The sequence below is a fragment of the Eulemur rufifrons genome, chromosome 1 (assembly GCF_041146395.1).
Source record: "Eulemur rufifrons isolate Redbay chromosome 1, OSU_ERuf_1, whole genome shotgun sequence".
Taxonomy (NCBI): Eukaryota; Metazoa; Chordata; class Mammalia; order Primates; family Lemuridae; genus Eulemur; species Eulemur rufifrons.
Window position 1 is genome coordinate 49,999,753 of NC_090983.1, and position 21,729 is coordinate 50,021,481.

Genomic DNA, 21,729 nt, shown 5'->3' on the forward strand with positions numbered 1-21,729 from the left:
GCCTGTAATCCTAGCACTCTGGGAGGCCGAGGTAGGCGGATCGTTTGAGCTCAGGAGTTCGAGACCAGCCTGAGCAAGAGCAAGACCCCATCTCTACTAAAAAAAAAAAATAGAAAGAAATTATATGGACAGCTAAAAATATATATAGAAAAAATTAGCCGGGCATGGTGGTGCATGCCTGTAGTCCCAGCTACTTGGGAGGCTGAGGCAGGAGGATCGCTTGAGCTCAGGAGTTTGAGGTTGCTGTGAGCTAGGCTGACGTCACGGCACTCACTCTAGCCTGGGCAACAGAGTGAGACTCTGTCTCAAAAAAAAAAAAAAAAAAATACTTTTAAGACAGATGTATTCTGAAGCTCGTGATAAAAGATCACAGCAAACACAGTTATCTGAAGTGCCTTTTTGAACACTTCGTCCTATCATACAGCAGTTTCTTAAATATTTGGCAATAGAAACTGATGATTTCTCAGTTTCGATGCATCCGTTCAGTTGTCATGTCTTTGAATCCTGTCATCATCTTGTTAAGAAATCCTGAAGTATGGTTCTTCACATAGGTAGATGACACTTCTGTCACGGCATTCCAAGTAAATTGGCTCTTCATTCCTCATGGTTTGTCACCTTTCTTGGTTGGAGGACTACCGCTAATAGCAAAGCTTCTTTATTGCTTTGGAGCTCATCAATATAAATTATTTGAGATTTTACTTCAGATCAGCTTAGCTGAAGTCTGCCATCAGTTTAGTTTCCAAGTGTTAACAAGTGCCACTTTGTCACCAGAGCCATAAACATATCGGTAAATATTCATGCAGCCCTTGTCTGCCCGAGACAGCCAGTCTGGGTCCTGAGTGGTGTCTTTGTTCCTCCTCTCTGTTAAGTGGTTCTTTGCATTTGCGGTCCTCTCAGCCAGTTTCCGTAATGGTCCATATCTCATTTCAGGAGCCAATGGCTGCCCAGAGCCACAGTAAATTCACATTCAAAATGACTGGGGTGAGAGATCTGCCCTCAACTACTTAGGGAAAGTTCCTGAGACAGCCAGACAAGCATTTGGCTCTGGTCTTGAACTGCATGTAGGGAAAGGCAAGGCTTGATCCAGTCGTCCTATCTCATAGCTCTGACCATTGTTTTTCTTTTGAAATAAAGTTTGTTGTCTTTTCCTGCTGTGCAAACTCAACACAAAACATGACTTCTTTCCTCTGTCTTTCATGGGTCTAATAATTTCTTTATCTTGCTTTTTTTGTGTTTTGCTAGGAGCAAGTTCAGTCCAAAAGTTCACTCAAGTCAGTAGAGTTTTGCAAATAGTGGTTTATTTTAGAAACTATAGAGATTTCTTAAGTCAGAGGTCACTAACAAAACTGAGTCATTAGTTTTGACTCTAAAATATTTTCTAATTTAATATCAACACAAAAAATAAATCTATCTGGGATAGAAATATTCTTGTGAAAGTTTAATGCTCGTCAAGTGTTCTGTGGATCAGCTGTTTACTTTTGTATGTAAACTTTAAACAAATTTTATTTAGCTGTCAAAAAAATTAACTAGTGTGTATGTTATGGCTAAACTCTCATAACCTAACAATGTTTCTTATAGAGAAAGATAGTATATATGAAAAATTGTGTTTTGCAAATGTCTCTTTTTTCAAAACTATCATAATACATTCAATTAAAGCTTTTTTATTTGATCAAAGCTTTTATTATCCAAAAATGTATGGTGTGCCTGGATACTTGCTATGAAATATATGTCTTAGGAAATTCAAATAGCCTAATAAATTAATATAGTCTGGAATTGTGGAGGAAACTTTAACTTATCCAGGAAGTTTTGACAAAAGTAATTTTAAAAATACAATTCTTTAATTTGTTAAGTTTTATTCTCAACTAGAAAAATTTGCCAGATTTTTAGTCATTACTTATGCTATATAACGTGTGTATATATTTTTATGTATATATGTGTGTGTGTGTGTGTGTGTGTGCATATATATAAACAGTAATGGTTCTCTTTTGAAGATGGGCTATGCTAAAAGTAATTAAGAATTACCTTTGTTATGGTTCCTTCAATGGCATCCACAGATGTGTCACAGATCTTAGGTTAATGAGGTTATGTGGCTCTATTAGTTTGCTAGGGCTGCCATAACATCACATAGTACCACAGACTGGAGGGCTTAAACAACAAATATTTCTTTTCTCACAGTTTTGGAGGCTGGAAGTCCAAATCAAGGTGTGGGCAGGGTTGGTTTCTTCTGAGGCCTTGCTCTTTGGCTTGCAGATGGCCACCTTCTGGCTGTGTCCTCACATGGTCGCCCCTTGGTCTGTGTGCGCCTGTGTCCTAATCTTGTCTTCTTATAAGGACACCGGTCATATTGGCTTAGGGCCCAGCCATGTGAACTCGTTTTACCTTAATTATCTCCTTAAAGAACTATCTACAAATACAGTTACATTCTGAGATCCTAGGGATTAGGAATTGAATACATGAATTACGGCGGGGGCGGGGGGTACAAAATTCAGCTCATAAAAGTAGCATTACTGAAAATTTTCCAGACTTAAGACATTTGATAAGCTTGCAGGTGAAATATTATGATTCTGTGTATCAAACCTCAAACACTGAGGCTGAGCTAGAGCGACTGGGCACCACCACCTTCCTGAGTGCATCCCAGGAAACCCTTTAGGACCAAACAGCAGGCACGGCTTGGAAGGAAAAAACCAGAGGATTCTTGAGCAAGACTAATAGTTCTCTTGTCTTAAGGAAGCTGCTCCTCTGGTTTGTTGGTTTTTCTAGAGATTCCTAGAGGGGACAATGCTACCACCTCCCAGACTGTGGTTTACCAAAAGTTTCCACTCCTGCAGAACAATCTCGCTGCCCATCCACATGGGAATATACTATTTTGGGAGAAGGTGGTTAAAAGATTCTTTAGCTAGGCCACTCCTCTGCCCCCTTTACTGGTTCTGAATTCTACAAAGGGAAACAGGGACTCTCTGAACAAGAAGATTCAAAAGGTAAAACCAAAAGCTTCCTTATCATTAACTTTGTCAAATAAGGTAGAATAAATGTTTAATAAATTCCTATGGCCTTAATAGATTAGCCAGAAAAGAGACTTACAATCTCAGAATGAAATCCAAAAGGGCTTTGACTCCAAGTTGTGACCCAGGAAATTTAAAAATCATAAGAAAATAACCAAGGCATTTATTTCATTAAAGTCTTAAACTATTCATAAATTTAATTTCGGATGTATCATAGACCTAAACATAAAAGATAAAACTATAAAGTTTCTAGAAGATAGCATAAGATATATATTCACCACTTGGGGATAGGAAAAAATTTCTTAGAAAGGATATGTGAAACAATAACAATAAAAATCATTGACAAATTATGCTTCATCAAAATCTAAAACTTCTGTTCATTAAAAGATACAAGTCATAGACTGGGAGGTGATATTTACAAAATGTACGTAGTAAACAGGACTTCAAGCCAAAATATACTAATACAAAGAACTCCTACAACTCAAAAACAAACAAAAGAAACTACTGTAATTTTAAATGAGCAAAAAGTCTTAATCTGTAATAATTGTCTGCTTCACTGATTCAAACAGTTTCAATTTAGTGGAGTTAATAGCTTTTAAAAAAATAAATAAAGGAAATGGGAAGAGTTGATTTAAACAAGGGGTGTGGGGGCAGGGGTAGTATGTTTTGCATACTGAAAGCCTGGCTAAGCACCACCTGGTGGCAGAGACTTTTGAATTGCAGCTTGAGTTTTTGTGGGATTTTGTTAAAGGTAAAGATAAATTTTGCAGATTGCAAATAGACTTGTAAACAGTAAGAAATTCTAATAAGATGACAGACAAATTAAATTTTACCACAGTAAAACCAAACCAAAAGAACAAAATCTATTCAATTTTTTTGATTGAAAATACTGATTAATATTAGGAGACAATGAAGTTAATATGATAATGTAATATCCTTCTAAATATTTATATGATAGAATTTTAATTGAATATTAATATTAGGTTATTAAGTATGGAATGTCTGATTTCCTCAAGTACTAAGTTTGACAATTGATATCTCTGACATTTCACTTAGACACTTACTGGTTTGTTTTTTTTTATTGTGAAGGTACATCCTCATTATTTCAAATGCATGTTTTGGCTTGCGATTATCTCTCAAAATTTTTTTAGAGCAATTTTTGTGAAACCATGGATAAGTCAAAAATTCATGCTATTTTTGAATATGAGACCTGTCATGGAACCAATGCAGCACAGTACAGACAGCTCAAAATATCAATGAAGTGTTTGGAAAGGATGTGGCTAATAAACGCACAGTACATCAATGGTTTGAGAAGTTCTATTCTGGTGATTTTAATCTTGAAAATGAGCCATAGTGGTGAACTGAGACTAAAGTGAATAATGATGAGCTCAAAGTTGTAGTGGAAACAAACCCATCTCAACTTACACATGAATTAGCAGCAAAGTTTGATGTCACTATTCCAACAATATTGGACCATTTGAAACAAATGGACAAGGTAAACAAGCTGGATAGATGGGTTATACATGAATTAAATGTGCATCAGAAAAGATATCATCTATAAGCTTGCCTTTCTTTGCTGTCAGAACATAAAGGTGAACCATTTCTACACTATACTGTTACGTGTGATGAAAAATGGATTCTTTTTGACAATCCCAAGTGTTCAGTGCAATGGTTGCATGAAGACGAAGTGCCGAAACACAGTCCAAAATCAAATATTCATCAAAAAAAGCTAATGGTGTCTGTTTGGTAGTCCAGTGCTAGTATTATCCACTATAGCTTATGAAACTCGGTCAGTTGATTACAGCAGATGTCTACTGCAACCCATTGGACGAAATGATGAGGATGCTTGTAATTAAGCAGCTGAGAGAGGTTAATAGAGACAGGCCAATCCTCTTGCAAGACCACATGTCACCAAAAACAGTGCTGCTCAAACTACAGAAGCTGGACTTGGAAACTCTCTGTCATCCTCCATATTCACCAGACCTTGCACCAACTGACTACCACTTCTTCCAGGCTTTGGACCACTTCTTGCAAGAAAAAATATTCAATTCTCAACAAGCTGTGGAAAACACCTTTCATGATTTCATTACCACTCGCTCTCTAGGCTTCTTCACTGCTGCCATAAACAAGCTACTGTTAAGATTGTGTCGATAGTTCAGGCACAAACTTTGATTAATTGGACTGCTTCTTCTTTGAGATATAATAAATGACACGACACTTTTGATTAGAAATCAGACATTTTGTATTTAATGCCCTAATATAATAAATATAAGTTGGTTATTTGTGTGCCAAGTATTCGACATATATTATTGTATTTAATCTTCCTAAGAACTCTGTGAAGTACAAGCCCACTCCACAGAATACCTCCATAGTTAACATTTTCCCAGTAGAAAACCTCTTCATTTTTAAAAACCAAACCTCATGGAATATATTTATCTTTCAATACAACGTTTTTGTGAATACCCTCCCAAAGGTAAAAAAGAGTTGAGAAAACTATAGAAAAAACAGTAAAAATCACTAAGAAAAATGTCAATAGAGAAGCTATTGCTTAATACAAAGAAATTTTTGTTAATGACTATATTAATTATGATCAGAAAATAACATTTTAAGCAACTCTAACCTAACATTATTTTTTTGTTTCAGGTATACCTGTGAATTTTTCTGTGTTATGGTTGAGTTTTAAGAAGTTGTTGTAGATCTTACAATGCATTATAATTTTTTCCAATTAAAATAAAAATAATGGAAAACAGGCTCCCTGTTAGTATTTTCAGGTGGAACTTCTGATTTTCAAGAATATCTTACTGATGTTAAGCAGGAGATGCCTGTATAGTATTACTACTGTACCATTTCACTAATGAGGTCCAAAGAGTTTAAGTCACTTGCCCAACCTCCCAGAGCTCAGAAATGGAGGTGCCCCGGTGGTCTGGCCGTAGAGGCCGTGTTGCAACCACCATGAGACACTGCCTCCATCATTGCCTAGCTTGTGTCACACAGAGGGTGTGGCCTGGGTCAGTGCTTCTCAAAGTTCTTGGTCAATAGGTTATTAGGTTGGAATGTTACCGAAAAGGTAGTTCTGTGGCCAATTAGATTTGAGAAATGCTGAGTTTAACAAAATAAAACATGTTACTTTACTTTTCAGAGCCAAATGTGTGCTATGATTCTCTAAGGTTGGTAGGTGAAAAAGGATTTAGCACTTCCCAGACCTATTTGTTTGAGATTTGTATAGATTAGGAATATGTGTAGCAGCATAAAACATATAACATATACAATCATATGTGTGTGTGTGTGTATATATATGGCCTTATGAGATACCAATACTGACTTTAAAAATGTATGTTTATTTGTACCACAAAACAAGAAGTCTGGGGCAGGTCAGCCCAGGGCTGGGCTCATTTCTCTTTCTCTTTCTGGTCTGCTGTCCATAGCAAGCTGGCATTCACACTCATGAGTGTCACCTCATAGACACCAGATGTTCCTGCCTCTCCAGGCTTCACAGCTGTATTCCAGGGAGGAAGGAAAAGGAAAGAGGCAACTCCAACATTCCCATTTAGAATTCATAGACCAGAGCAGTGTCACCAAATTGGGTATTTTACTTTTGGGTTTCTTACCTTTAAGCCAGTAAATTATGATGTGGTGATAAACCTTGATTTCTTGTTCACTTGACATGCTGTCGGCTGCAGGTTGGCTGTAGTTCTGCTCAAAATGTCTTCATTATTTGGGGGCCCCAGCGGAAGTAGCAGCCCCTCTTGGGCCATGTCCTTTCCATGGTGGAGGGAAAAAGAAAGATGGCAGAACCATGTGATCACTCATAAAGACACTACTCAAAAATGGCATTTTCCTCCACATCCCATTGGCCAAAGCAAGTCACATACTAAGGCAGATGTCAATAGGGCAAGGAAGTATAATCCTCTTATGACAAGGGTCCCAAATACACAACAATATAATCTTTCCTACATAATAAAAGCAGGCAAGTGAGAATAGGTGAGAGAATGGAAGTTGAGTTGGAAACCTACAGCGTCTGCCACAGGACATACATGCACATGTGTGTAGACACACACACACACCACCTTTTTATTTATTTTTAGAGCATTTCACAGGACAAGTATTCACATCCTTCGGGAACTGTGGTCTTGAGCCACATCATGTCCCTTTGATGAAATAACTGCCTGTAAAAAAATCCTGGTATAAAATAGCCTTTAACGTGTGATCTATGTAAGAGACTTTGATTAGACATGTTATTTCTTGTCATACATTAAAATCTATTATGTTGAAGTGATATACACGAGCAAAGCTTACTTTTAAGCCAGGAGAATGTCAGAAAATAGTCATGTCTAGTTATTAATATTCTTTTCTTTTCTTCTGAATTAGGTGCTGTCATACCATGCGACATGTTCAAAAGCTGAAGTTGACAAGTTCAAGGTAAGGAGAAGGAAATGGTTGCCCTATTGGTGCATAAAATTAAACTTCACCTGCACTCCTCACCCTTTATCCCTTGCCTCTGTAGAATTGGTCCTGTCTACTGGGAGTTGGGGGAATAGAACTGGCAAAGGTGTGTTCAGATCCTTCTGTTCTAGAGGGGAAGAGGGGATTATATATAACGGAGTAGCCCCCTCATGGTCATTTAAACGATTCAGTATTTCTTTCCATTTGTTACGTAAGCAGGATATCAGGAAAAAAATCTGTAATATGGTGAGGATTGGCATTGGTTTTATCTCTAATTTGCTGTTCACTTAAAATCTTAGAGTCTATATCTTCATCTGTAAAACTAAGTGAAGAGATTGAGATAATAATAGCTACCACTTACCAAGTGCTTCCTGTGTGCCAGGCATAATGAAGGCACTTTACCTGTGTTAATTCATTGAATCCTCATAATCGTCTGTAGTACATACTATTTTATAGATGAAGATACTGAGGCATGATGATGTTGAGTAACCAGGCCAAGGTCAAACGATTGTAAGGGGTGTAGTAATCTGGCCCCAGAACTGGAGTTCTTAACCACCATGCTTCACTGCCACACAAGGTGACCCCCTTGCAGCTTCAATGTCGGATAAGTCTGTGAATGAGTCTTAGATATTTCTTTTTACCTTAGTACCAACATTCCCTGAAATGCAGTTCAAAATTCTTGCTTGTCTCTCTAAACTCCTACCAGACAGTTTTTAGCAACAGTCAAAACATAGGCACATAGGGAAACTGATTTTCTTCCGTTTTGAAAGATTTGGTGTCTGCCTTTTTAAATTTATATGGAAGTTCAGAGAATTATCAGGAAAAGCTACAACAATGGTAAGAAGGAACATGTTTGTACTACAATATTAGTGTGTAGTATTAATTGGTGCTGGCTACTTTTCTAAGAGTTCCATTTGCACAGAGGTGGCACAGAGGACTTTGGGCCTGATAACTGAATCAGATCATTAGAAGAATTGAGTCACATGCACAGTGAAAGGGATGAAAGGAAGACCCAAACACAGAGAGTAGGGATAGGAGGTCAAAGAGAAGTACATCTATACTGGCATTTGAGCTGCTTGGGCACCATCTGGGGTGTGGTTTATTATTGGCTTAGAGAAATGCTTAGGGGAAAAACCTGCAATGACAACCCAGATCAAAGGGTGGAATATGGTGCCAGCAAGAGGTGACAGCTGGTGGCAGAGAAAGGAGACAGAGCAGCCAAAAGCACAGCAGTCAGGGCCCATTTGTTGTCGAGGCAAACATCCTGCATACCAGCTAGAATTTGAGCTCCATCGGGGCAGGGCTTTTTGTGTCTTTTGTTCACTGCTGTATCTCCACTGCCTTTTATAGTTCTTGGAACATAGTAACACTAAATAAATACTTGTTGAATGGATGAATGAATGCATGAATGGCTAAATAAGTCCAAGGAGCATCAGTGGTCTGGAACTCAAAATAATTAGTCACTAAGAAACTGTAATCTATAATTATCTTATATATTTTTATGTTATTTAATATATACATTTTATAAACATTGCTCCATCAAAAATATTTAAAGCTTTTTAACTTTAATAAAGTTCAGTTACCTAGAAATCCTATTTATGGAAATACCCAGTTCCTGCTGAAATGCTAACATAATGTCTATATTATTATATTTTTGCTTTTATTTTTGCTAAAAGAGGTAAGGAGTAGGCAAAGAGAAAGACAGCAGGCTCACAATGGACTAAATATAACTGCAAGAGCTACTTCATGGGACCTGTTCAGAGTTATAGCAGGCCAACCTTTCTAAAAGTTACTGACCTTTGTTCAGGCTTAATTATTTGCTTAGAGTTGGGAAAACCCCATTGTCCTTGAATTTGTCATGTTTTTCTATTGTTAGCTTACAAACATACTAAAATATGGAGTATTTAAATTTGAGAACAAAGGGTTATTTCATCTTAAAATTGTCAAGATTTTTAACTTAACTGATTTATTCCAGATTTTATCCTAAAAGATATTAGCTAGTATCCTATTACAATGTAATTGAGATATAGTAGATAATTATAACCAAGTGGCTTTTTTTCTTGATATATAAAGTAAATAAAACATTATCATAATTGGTAGCTGATGTTTGTTATAACTGCAGCAATAACATTAAAATGTAGTGTGCTTAAAATAATCCTGAACATAAACTGTGAAAAGCATTTATCCAAATTCCAGGCTGAAGTATGTGGAATGGCAGTTCCCTAACATTGTAGCTAAATAACAGTAAATAAATGCTTTGTTTTGACCAATATATATGACAAACTATGTTTACATTCAAATATATCGTAACCTTTGCTACCTGCAGTGTTTATTTAACAGAAATAGTAAAAAAGGTTTTTTTTTAATGTGTGCAGTGATTTTAAATTTGAAATCAGAGTTATCCATGAGATTTCATGAGTTAAAGGGTGGCTGAGTCCCAGTGTATTGGATTATATCCAGCTGGGACCAGGCTAGTAATCTGTGATTCAGAGATTAAGCCAGAGTTTGGGAAAACACTGATTTCACCATTTAGTGCTAAAAAGATGTAGAGGTCAAATGCTGCATATATATGCATATGGCAGACTTTAGTAGAAACCCACACTGCACCACATCTGAGATGCAGAAATGTCTGGGAGACCAGTGAGATGCGGTTATTTACAAGAGAGACTAAGAAGTCTCCTGAGTCAAGAATTCTTCCGAATGGCAGTTAAGGCCTCAGGCTTCTGTATCTAGATGATTCCAAGTTCAGCATGGGGTTTGTACCTTAGATTATCCCTTACCTCAGCCTCCCATGGATTCATGTTCTCAGCTGAGAACATGAGTGAACACAAAAAGCATCAACTTTAGTATGGTTTCAGTGCATTAAATACCCCCACTAGCGCAAGGGTCCAGAGTGTCAACAGCACACAAGAGAAGGCAGGAGCCCAGTGGAAGGAAGCATCACTACAGACGGAAGGCAAGGCCCCCTCCTTACGGTACGCCTGGCAGAGGCTGGAGGAATCAATACAGGTTGAGGGGTCACATTTTAAAGACAGGTAAGGTATACCCTGAGGACTTCCAGAAATATGTAGGAGATTGAGATCCTGTACTATTGTACAGTGTGGTATGTACTATTCATTACTCTTAATTTGCTACCATTTGTACTAGCAGGTAGTGGGGTCTAAAGGAAGACAGATTTCATACAAGACAAACCTGTGTTGAATCATTAAAAATCATTAATGTTAGGCTGATACTACCTTACCCTGTCTCACACCTTGTCCCCCTATCTCACATCCCTTTGTGTTTTGGAATTTTTCCCCCTATTCTAGGATGCTAGGATTGTGGGGAGGTGGTGGTGTTTTTGTTTTGTTTTGTTCTGATAACCCTATTTCCTCTGTTGGGAAAAATCTCCTAGAGCGGTGTGTAGTGGTGGTTGAGTGAAGGAGAATACAGTGTGGAAACCTTTCTAGAAACGTCCCTGGACTATCCAGCCAAGATAAATAGATAAAACAACATATAATTGCTCATCCAACAATGTCAAAATTTGGGCTTATTTTTCCTCGTTCTGATGTAATATTTATACTTTGGGAAACAGCCCATTTTGTAGGGCCACCTATACACAAAAAGATGACAGAACTTCCCTGGAACTAATGAATTAATTGTTTTTAAAAGTCTGATTCAGGTTAAAATATTAATAAATTATCCTTTATAGATCAATTGCCCTGTGTATCTAATGAGGAAACCAGGATCTAAAAAAAATGGTTTTTAATCCTCATTAACATTTACTGATCTTCCATGAACTTGAAATAAGAAAATTATATATAGAAAATTTGTGCAGATTTTAGTGCCTGTTTATATCTCTTCAGCTCTGTGCTAACAGGAATAATGTATAAAGACCATATTGACAATTACATCTCCTTGAAGATGGCTGGTTTAAAGGCTTTTAATAACCTGAAGATGCCAGCTGTGATAACATAAGAAAATGAGTTTAGTACACCAATTATATGCTCTTGTAATTTTATGTACTTTCCTTAGATTCCAATGCGATGGACAGACCAAACAATTATCACTATATATTGCCAGTTTACCAATTAAAATCAACTCATGGACATTCTCATGTTATATTGCCCCTTCTATCATCCCTTCTTTCAATTCAGAACTGCATGGGTTACGGCTGCAATCAGAGATGAACTCATTTACAGCACTATAACTGCCTCAGTAATTAAACACCAGTAACTCATGCTGGGTATCCAGGTTCGGACTACCTCTTACATATTTCAAGTTTTCAACGTTCATGCCTAGGCCACAAATTAATATCCTGGTAAAGTAAATAAAATAAAGTACCAAGAATAGGCATTCCTTGTAGCATTTACATACTGAAATAAGAATGGCTGCATCAAAAATAGGATCTTGTGGCCTGCTCTGCAGACTGAGCAATGGGGATGTGATTTACTGGGCTTTAAAAATAATAATAGTAATTCAGACTTGAGGAGACACTTGGATCCATGAAATAGTCTAATGTGTATAATAAGAAGCTTCAGCCCTCAGCCCCGCCCCTACAGTTATGCCAGTAGCTGTGTCTGCCATCTGCCCTGCACAAGGGCCCTGGAACAGGCAGGCAGGGTGGAGGCTGCCCCCTTCCCTCGGTTGGCCAAGTGCATGGGATGTCCTTAAGCAATTGATCCTGGGGTGGAGGTGCGCTCCTTTTTTAAGTGGCACAAGGGCACCACCTGTGTTGGCTACTGCCCTGCCCAGTCTATCTCCAAAGCCATGGAAAAGCCCAATCCTTGTGGCAGCCTCTTGCAGATGAAGAACGCACTATGTAGAGAGGGGGTAACACCATGGCGTTTACCCAAACTCAGGTGACACAGAGAACCCCCAGGAGGGGGTGAGGTGGAGCCTGGCCCCGTGGAGGGCTGCCCGTGGCGGAGGCCGGGGAGCTCAGGTCCCACCTGGATCAGTAGGAGGCACCCTCCTGCCCTTCTCCCTCTGGAGGGTGCCCCTGCAGAGGAACCCACACAGCCCTCGGTGTAGCCCAGGGCCTCAGGGTGCCAGAGAGGGAACAAGAGCTTTCTCTCCTTTCTCTGAGTCTCAACTCTCATGGCCTTCCCGAAATGCTACCCTTAGAAATCTCAGAAGCGGCTTTCAGATTCAGCTCAGCTGATTTCCAAGGTGGTTTGGAAGATGAGCTTGCAGCAGTATGAAAGGAATTTGGGTATCACATTATATCTCACCTATTCTGTCTCCTCCCTTGTCCCCGCCTCTTGAATTTAGGAAGTTGTTTTTGACTTTAAATAGTATTTATGCCAAGTTTAATATCCAAGATTTTTTTTTTTTTTATCGTCAGGGAAAGTTATTGAACCTTCAGGAGGAAATTGGCTGCGGAGGAAACAGCTGCCTCAGCACCCTAAAGGGCAGCCTCTGCTCGCAAGGCAGCCGCCCGGCCGGCGGCCACGAGGCTCCGGACACGGCCATAAATATGTGGAGTGCTTTGTGTTCAAATGTCCGGCTCTCTTTATGAATTGTGTCTTAATCAAATGCCACATCAGAAAAGGGATGGCTGTACTTTGTCACTCTTGAGTATTGAAGATACTGGGGAGGCGGTGGCTGGGAGGGGACTGGTCTGGGAGCGCAGACTGGCCTTTCCTACTGCTGAGCTAAGCGGCTCCGGATTGAGGACCCTTCAAGGGCCGGTCTGACCAAAATACATCCTGTGGCGACCCTGCCGTCCCCTTGGATGGACTTATACAGCCACTGTCTATCACTTCTTTCCATTTGAAAACAAAGCAGGGACACTGTCTCTAGAAGGCCACTAGGAGTCTACTTTCCCTGGGGGAAGAATGGGCCTGGAGGGCTTTCTCTCCCCTGCACTCCCCACAGTACCCTTATGTGCAGGGAGTTTGACCCTCAGGCAGTGAAACAAGAGCCCAGGGAAGCGACAAGCCCTGAAAATCCAGCAGAGAGCAGGGGTGTGGCCCAGTGAGAGCCCTGACATCCGAACTATGAAGGGTACTGTAGAAGTTAGAGGTGGCAGAAACTTCCAGAACACTAGGGCATCCAGAACCGTATCACTCTCCCTTTTTTCTGGTCTTCCTCTGATTAGAGCCATTGGTAACTGTGGCTGTAGAACCACTTGTAGCCCCTCAGCTCAATATTCTAAGTTTGGCTAAGCCATCATAATGGCTGATGTGTCCCCTCAGCTGTTTGTTCCGCACACGCAGAAGCTACTACCCCTCACAGGCCTCCCTCGCCCTCGATGCACACTTTGGCTATAGTTGTACAGTTATCGCTGAGCCCTCACCCCTCCTGACCCCCTATGCTGTACCCTCCATTCTGCCTTCAGAAGGCCCCTCACCCCGTCCATCCCCACAGCCCTCACCAGCTCAGGCGCTGGTTCTCTCCCATGCAGGCAGCTGCCCCCCGCGCTGGGCTCCCCTCCTCCTCCTCTTGACCCTCTCCCACACCCGTACTGTATACAGCTGCCAGATGAACAGTAGAACTCCTCTGCTGGTGCCAGGTCCCACCTCACAAGGCTTAGCATCTTCCACAGGCCTCTAGAGTCTATCAATTCTAATTCTTTAACTGGACATTAAAAGTACTCAGGACTCTAACCTCCAATTCACTTTTCCAGCCTGTTTCCTGCCCATTCCCTGCCCTTTCCTGACTTTGTCCCCACCTTTCTCCCTATCTCTGCATATTTAAAGTCCTAGCAATCCGTCTGTCCCTGCTGGGTTGCTCCTCTCTCCCTGAAGTCCTTCTAGCTGTCCTTCAGGCTAAAGTGATCTTCTCATTTGCCGTTCTTTTCACCATCCTTATCACTTTCTACCTTGCAGTATTAATCTTGGCGCCTCGCCTAATCACATGGTTAAACTAGAAGCATTTTAGGACAGAATCCTTGACTTACTCATTTTTGTAACCCTTCTGTCACCAAAAGCCATGTTTTTCACCTGGGTGCTAGAGAAATTTCTTCCTTGTGACCAAATTCATTGAAATGTTTGCCATTTTTATGGCAGAGGAAATTATAATGTGTGGGTAGAATTTTGAAGCAGGGACCTATGACAATGGGAATGTATGAAAAGTTTTCTCAGTTCTTGCTTTATGTTGTTTAAAACCCTTTGGCTCGGTTTTTGGTTGTTAGTTTCCTGGTTTTTCCATGTAGCCTAAACTGTAGGAAAGCGCAGAGATTCATTTTCTTTGTTTAGGATAAGTGCTGGCCCTATTCGCTTTGGAGTGCTCTGTAATGACAATGTCTCTCTTCCCTGCTGTGGCCAAAAGCCATTTGCCTTTAGTTCTTAGTTGATTCAGCAATTTCTTTATTATTAAATAAGATTCTTCATTCCAGTATCCCTGTACCACCACTCCGCTGACTAAATTTTTTAGAACCTATCATTTTCTTGACCCTCAAGGTGCCTTTCTAATACTTTTTCATTTGTATTTTATTTACTATTTTGTATAGTCCTGTATTCTGTCTCTCTTGCCTATTTTTGAAATCATGTACCAGTTTGACAGTTCTTCATATTTTTTTCTCAATTAAAAATGAATCCATCCAAAGGCTTAAAAATGTTTATGAACCATGTTCTATTGGTCCCAAGGCACCATATGAAATAGGAAGTTAGCAGACAATGTCTGACCAAAGGGCTCTTTCTCCAATCAGTAACCAGAGCTGCCCCTTTACACAGTCTTTGTAAGACCACAAACATGGTGAGACCAGAATGTGAGCAAATGTGTAAATAGACAAAGCAACCACCAGACCTTTTGGCTCATTTAAGATTTCTAGGCTTCAAGTTTCCTTATCTGCAAAACAAAGCCATTTCCAGCCATAATTTTATGAGTCCATAAAATTTATCTCCAGGAGGAAAGGGAAAATAAAACACAAAGCAACATAAATGTTGACAAAACATCTTGGGGATTTTATGATTTCTGAATACTCAAAGTTTTGAATGTAAGCTCTGTTTAAGAATTTGGGTATTTGGTAGAAGATGACTCAGCTTGATTTAATGACATACTATAAGTAATTTCCAAAGCCCCCCAGGACTATATTCCATTTGAGGGGTAATATAATGTAATAATGCTCGTGAGGAAGATAAGTGATTACGTCAGGTAAGACAAGGGCCTTAATCTCATCAGTATAGAAACTGTACACTCTTGCTACCTATAAACGTTTAAATAATGATGTCTTCAGTAATAAGAAATAGCGACGTATAAAAACGTTTTCACATCCATTATCTCACTTGAGCCTCACAGCGTCTTGGTGAGGGCAGGGTTAGCCTATCTCCATTTCACGTATGAGGCAACTAAGAACCAAAGAACCCATCTGCTTTGGTTTTTCCTCTCCCATGTTTTGTTCTGACCTTGAAAACAATGCTGCTCTTCAAGTGGCTGAGTAGGAAAATGGAAGCAATGTCACGGAATTTTATCCTTAAGTTCTTTCTTTTGATTCAGCTATTATTACTGGAAACTGTGGCATTTTGACCCTTTTGAGGTCAAATAAGCATGAATGGTGATGATGTCTGAGAAAGACAGAATTTTTGGCTGAACTTAACATAGACATTTAAAAAGACTGTTCATGGCATTCTCTGGACAATTAATATATAATGCCGTTTTATTAGAAACTTCTTTTTGCATTATGGTTGTGCTGTCCTTGTGGCTTCTTGCCCTGGAGTTCTAGACTGCTTAGAAACCTAAGGAAATTGGAAACAGCAAACATTGTGGAGACATTGCATCATTCTTAGCAAGAGAGTATATGATCCATTATTCTGACATCTCGCCTGTCATCCGTATAGTCTGATTGGCTATCTAGCTGTATAGAAATCTCTCAACATCTGGAAAGCTCAAAGGAAAAAGAGCAGTCCCACTTTATTATCCTGTTCTCTCCAGGCCTGCCAAGTACCTCGTAAGAAAGATAACAAGGATACGAGATTGCAAACATCAGTTTAATGATAAAGCACTTGTCAGGTGATAAAGTCTTATGTTTAAGGCATGAGAACTTATGAACTAGAGACTATTTGGGGGAAGATATGAAGTGAAGAATGTGAGACTGGGTTTACATTTGTGTATTTGCTATAGTGATCCTTGATACCAGGAGTGTCATGGACTGTCATCTGCACATCTGAAATGTGACAATTTTAACATAAACTCTGAAGATAAATTTTTAGATTTTTCAAAGTTTCTAGCTATTCTGAATTAATTCCTGACACTGTCTCAATTTGTGTGTGAGTGTGTGTGTTTGTGTGTGTACACGTGCTTCAACTTAAAGCGATAGTCCTGGGATTTGGAATTTCAGCTCTGGCTTTAGAAAATGATCTCCTGGCAATTCATTGTCTCCAAAGACAAGCGAATGGAAAATCCGCGAGAAAACAGGGTCTGAGATGAAGCAGTTTGGCCACTGGGTGCCATCCTTGCTCCACGTAAGGATTTGCTGAGCCACATTTCTAGGAAAATGGTTAAAACCCAAAAGACAGTAATTTAAAAGTAATTTCAAGATATAATAATGTTTGTGTGTGCGCATGACCTGGAATACGTTAGTGACACAGGCAGCTTATTCCTTTGCCCAGGAGTGAGGCGGAGGGACTGGGGAACTCTCCCCTTCGGTTCAGCCTTAAGAACAAAGGCTGGGTAAGGCCCTCGTCTTGCTGTATCCGAGTGAGGCAGCGTGGAGGGCTGGGAATTGTCCCTGAGGTGGTGCAGTAGGTATCTAGGTATCCGGAGGTCAGTGGGTCAGGTGCCCCATTAATTATTTTTATTGCTGTAATCGCAGCATGCGTACAGCAGCGGGACTTGAATCTAGCCGTCTGTGTGGCTGCACTCCACCTCTTCAAATGCATTCTGCTCATTGCCAGAGCTGGTAGAGACATTAAGCACACCTTGTCCTCCCCATCCCCAGACCGCTGCATGTCGGTGGAATGGTTTGGGGTGATTTTTGCTTACCTAGATGTAATTCTTGGAGTTTACAAAGACACTACCTTAGCCAAGCATTAAAACATCCGTAGTCAATGTCTATGCACAAGTTTGCTATCTTTGGACTTGATGCTCATATAAATAAAGCCAAGGAATTAAACTCCGCATTGTGGACAAGAATAACCACAGAGACTATGCTAAGACTGTCATGTAATTCAGGTTAATGTTTCCATCCAGGGCCTCAAACATTTGGCTGGGACTGAAAGGAATTAGGCTGTGCATGAGTAAGAATTTTAATAAAAACTGAAAATCTGTTATAGTCCCACTGTAACAGAAAACTCTAGAATCCTTTCTCTAAGACCTCATTGTAGAAGGGGTCTAAGCTCAAAACAGATTTTCCCTCATCCCCCTAGGCTGGGGGTCACTGCAGCTGGCCTCAGAGTTGGCCTGGAAGCTGTCCTGAGCAGCTGCCACAGGCACGTCTTCAGGCTCACTGTAATCACATCCACACCCATGAAAGGACAAAGCATGAGAAGGGCTGGTGAGAACTCACACTCAGGCTTTTCTCAACCTATCCGAGGATAAAGGGCTTACATACTATTCTGTTGTTAAGCATCTACAGGTGGATGGACTTTAAAATACATTTCCTGGGCTTACTGTAGGAAAACATGACACCAATTATTATATACTTTCAAATATTGCTATTCACTAAGAGTAATGCTCTTACAGCTGCAGCATTCTTGCTGACCCAAAGTGCTTTCACAGCTCTTCTCTCGCTGAGTGTTAGCAGCACACCTCTGAAGGAGGCCTCGGCGGCCGAATCCCACGTGTGTATCAGGCAGCCCAGGCAATTTGGAAACCTCGGTTCCTGCTGCTGAGGCCCTTTCCTGAGACTCTCCTCCCCTGTATATGAGCAGCCCCCTCCGTGTGACCGTCACCTGGAAAATAAACATTTAATGAACATTTACCAGCTGCCAGGTCTGTTTTGGTACCTTACCTGTATTAACTCTAATTATGTATTTAATCTTCACAAAACCCTACTATTATTTTTTATTTTAAAGATGGTAAAATGGAGGCACAGAGAGAAATGCCTAGCTAATTACAGTGTACAAATTAAGAAATCAAGACCGGGTTTGCACACTGAATTTGTAACATTCCCTTTTGAAATGACTTGGAACTTTGTTTAGAGCCTTCTGGCCTTGGCTTGGCCCTCTCCTTATGGTCTGCTGTGAGCCCTTGTATAATCTTGGCTTAGTTCCCTGATACGAGCTCAGACTTCAGCATACTCTGCTAAGAGGGTTTTTGTTTGTTTGTTTTTGTTTTTAAGGTTACACAGTTTGTAAAGTAATCCAGCCCCATTGTTTAGGCAGGTGTGTTTCCTTAACCTGCAGTATTCTGGAACATCAACCTCAAGGAATAGGTTTATGGGGTCTAACAACACTTCTTCCCTCCAAAGGGTAAATTTCAAACAATTCTTATGCTGAATGATCCCACTCTTTTTACTATTAAGTTCATTTTCCTAACAATATATTATAATCCACCTCCCACCTTTCTGGGGACAAAGGAGCTCTGTGAAAACCAAGCTTTGTGATTTCTGCAGGAGCAGGTGGCTGTCCTCACTGCTGGACTTAATTTGTCAAACAACCTATAAAACACTGAAGCTGGCTTTTTAGGAAGAACACTTTGTACTCTTCCTCGCAACACCAACAGAAAAGACTTAGAATTCAGAAAAGAAAAAGAGGAGAGTAAGAGGCTTTTTGTGACAACATTGCTCCAATGTGAATTAAAAGAGAATTGCCTTCCCTTTAAAACCATGCAGAAATTTACACTTCTGCCTGAAATATCTTTTAAACCATCAGTGATCTCCTTGAAAACAGCTTTACTCTGATTCTCTGAGGTGTTATGTGTGAGGGTAAAAGCTGATTATTTTGACAACACCCTAAAAGACCAAGGGTCCAAGTATTCCAGTGTCGGGAATGTCCCTGTCTGCCCTGGGCTGTGATCACGCTTCTCCACATGAGCTCTTTCTCTCACTTAGAGGTAAATTCACTTGTGGGAAGTCAGGGTTGAGGGCGCAAGGTCCCAGATGTAAAATCTTCTTCCTGTATGTAGTATACACGCGCCCACAGTCTTCCCAGGAAGGGTTACAAAAGGGAGTGTAGCGTGCACCTAAAGGAAAACCTGCCGCCTAAATAGGCTCCTGCCAACCAACTGCTGTGCTCCCAGGCACCGGACCACTGGCAGGGCCGGCTGCTGTGACTCTGTGCCCAGCACCTGAGCTGCACCTGAGACCCGATGTGCAGAGCCTCCCAGTACAGCACTGAGCCCCAGGCGTGCTCACAGCAGACTGGCTTTCTTGACAAAGGGTAATTGTGGCCTCTGTCAGAGCCGAGGTTTCACATCTTTCAGCAACACCCTCCAGAAAGTAATTATTCCCAAATTCCAGTGTGGAGAATCTCAGGGACATTTTCTGATTGGTTCAACTTGGTCCATGTGTCCATCCCTGAACCAATCAACCATGATGAGGAATGTGCTCATAGGAGAATATGTCAGTTCCCAGGTGGAAACGTGATTGAAGTGGAAGAAGGACCAGTTCCCCTAGAAGGGAGCGAGGTACCAGGCAGAGAGTAGCATAGCTGTCCTTCACAGGTGAGGAGTACATGCACATGACTTCCAGGTAGCCCTCACGTATGGCCAGCAGACATCTCCTGGGGCATAGGTGAGATGTTCACAAGGGCCGCTTCGTAATGTGTAGATCCTGGGCAACCCCCGTGAGTGATTTCTCTGCTGAAGTGGCTCCCCAAGCGACGCTGGCTGGATCACATTATTGAAAAGAAAATTCTATTATCTCCTTAAAGTATTTCTATTTCCACAGTAAAGTATAAATCAGGGGTAACCTGATGGTCACCCTGATTTGGCTCTGAAACTCACCTAAATATTACAAGGCAAATAAAAATAATTTCCAGGGACATGCCAATTAAATTCATCCAGGCACTCCTCATTAATGACTGTTTCATTGGGTCATCTCAGATCAGCATCTTTCTCTTGTGCTTGGACACTGGAGTCTCCGATATATAACTAGAAAAGCTCCCTGCAACTGGATCAACCAATAACCCACAGATTCCTTCTGGGTAGTCATTTCTTCATGAATTAATTAGGATCTACTGGAAAGTTAAGCAGATCAAATAGGCCTAACATCCCTATATCCAATGTTTGAAAATCATAGTAAAATAACTCAATTCCTAATCTACTTTCTGGCCTCATTAGAATTCAATTAGTAGAGGGACATTCTTTCCTAGAGGCGCGTTGGCAGATTTGTGTGTGAACAGTTAACCCGGTGTTAGCAAAAGCAGTTACTTGTATCCAAACAGCTCTCTCTGACTGCAAAGATGAAATCCCAAAGCTGTTTAGACAAGACTATGCTTATCCTCCCACCAGGATGCAAATATTTTAAGTGGACAGAGTGAGATAAAATGCAGCCATTGCAGCCCCTGACACTGACCACATCCTGTGGCTGCCGGATTTTTGGACTTGAAGGTCAAGGGAGGAAGGTCAAGGAAGGGACGCTGGGGACAAGGAGACAAAAAAAATTTTGAAAGTGCTTGACGTTGTTGAAAACTATGTCCTAAATAAAGAAGTCTGGACTTTAAAATGTATAAACATATATTCTATGGAAGGTATGTAGAAATACCCACATATGTCTTGAACAGGAAGAACTGCTCATCAGACCATAAAAAGCAGGATATTTGAGGGTGAGACAACCTTGAGTTGGTTTTTTTGTGGTTTTCTTCTGCAGTATTTTCCGCAGTCTACTTCAGATGCCTGAATGTAGACTCAGGGAGATTTATTTTTCTTCTAACAGGGTATGTTATAGTTGTCACTCAGCCTTGAAATGGTCTTTCTCTCCCGCGGAACATCAGGCCAGTAATATATTTGCGTAGCTATTCCCTCCTGTCACTCTTCTGCCAGCAAGAATGCGTCAGCATTGCACAGCAAGCCCAGCCAGCCAATGGCAGGCCTTGACGTTGCTGCCTTTATGGGACTTGTTTTCAAATTGTTCGCAGTCACCCAGCAACAGGAAAAGGTATTTCGTTGGCTCTTTCGCTGTCAGCTGGAAAGGAAGAGGATCCAGATGGGCTCAGCTGTGAAGGTCAAAAGGAGGGATGGGGGTGGGGGTGGGCAGATGTTTTGGACATAGAAACCTCTCAGTGGCAAACATGGTATTTTATAAGTATCGGATTAAAGCATGATATTTTCGTCCCCCCCAAATAAAAATCGAATGTAAAAAATATCGGGGCAGGTAGTTTTAATCTGCAGTGTCATGGGCTGCATAAAAGATAGATGTGGGCGCCTGATGTTATCTGCCTCGTGAAAGGAGCGCTGCTGAGTGCAGGGCCTCCGTGGGAAG

General features: G+C 40.6%; 1 protein-coding gene across 1 annotated transcript in view; it reads left to right on the top strand.

Moving 5' to 3' along the window:
* PDE11A (phosphodiesterase 11A) overlaps positions 1-21,729 on the top strand; it is a 335,245-nt gene that overhangs the window by 199,407 nt on the left and 114,109 nt on the right. Inside the window, exon 10 of the mRNA XM_069470433.1 lies at positions 7,371-7,421. Coding sequence (XP_069326534.1) covers positions 7,371-7,421 — 51 coding nt within the window. The remainder of the gene's footprint in view (positions 1-7,370; positions 7,422-21,729) is intronic.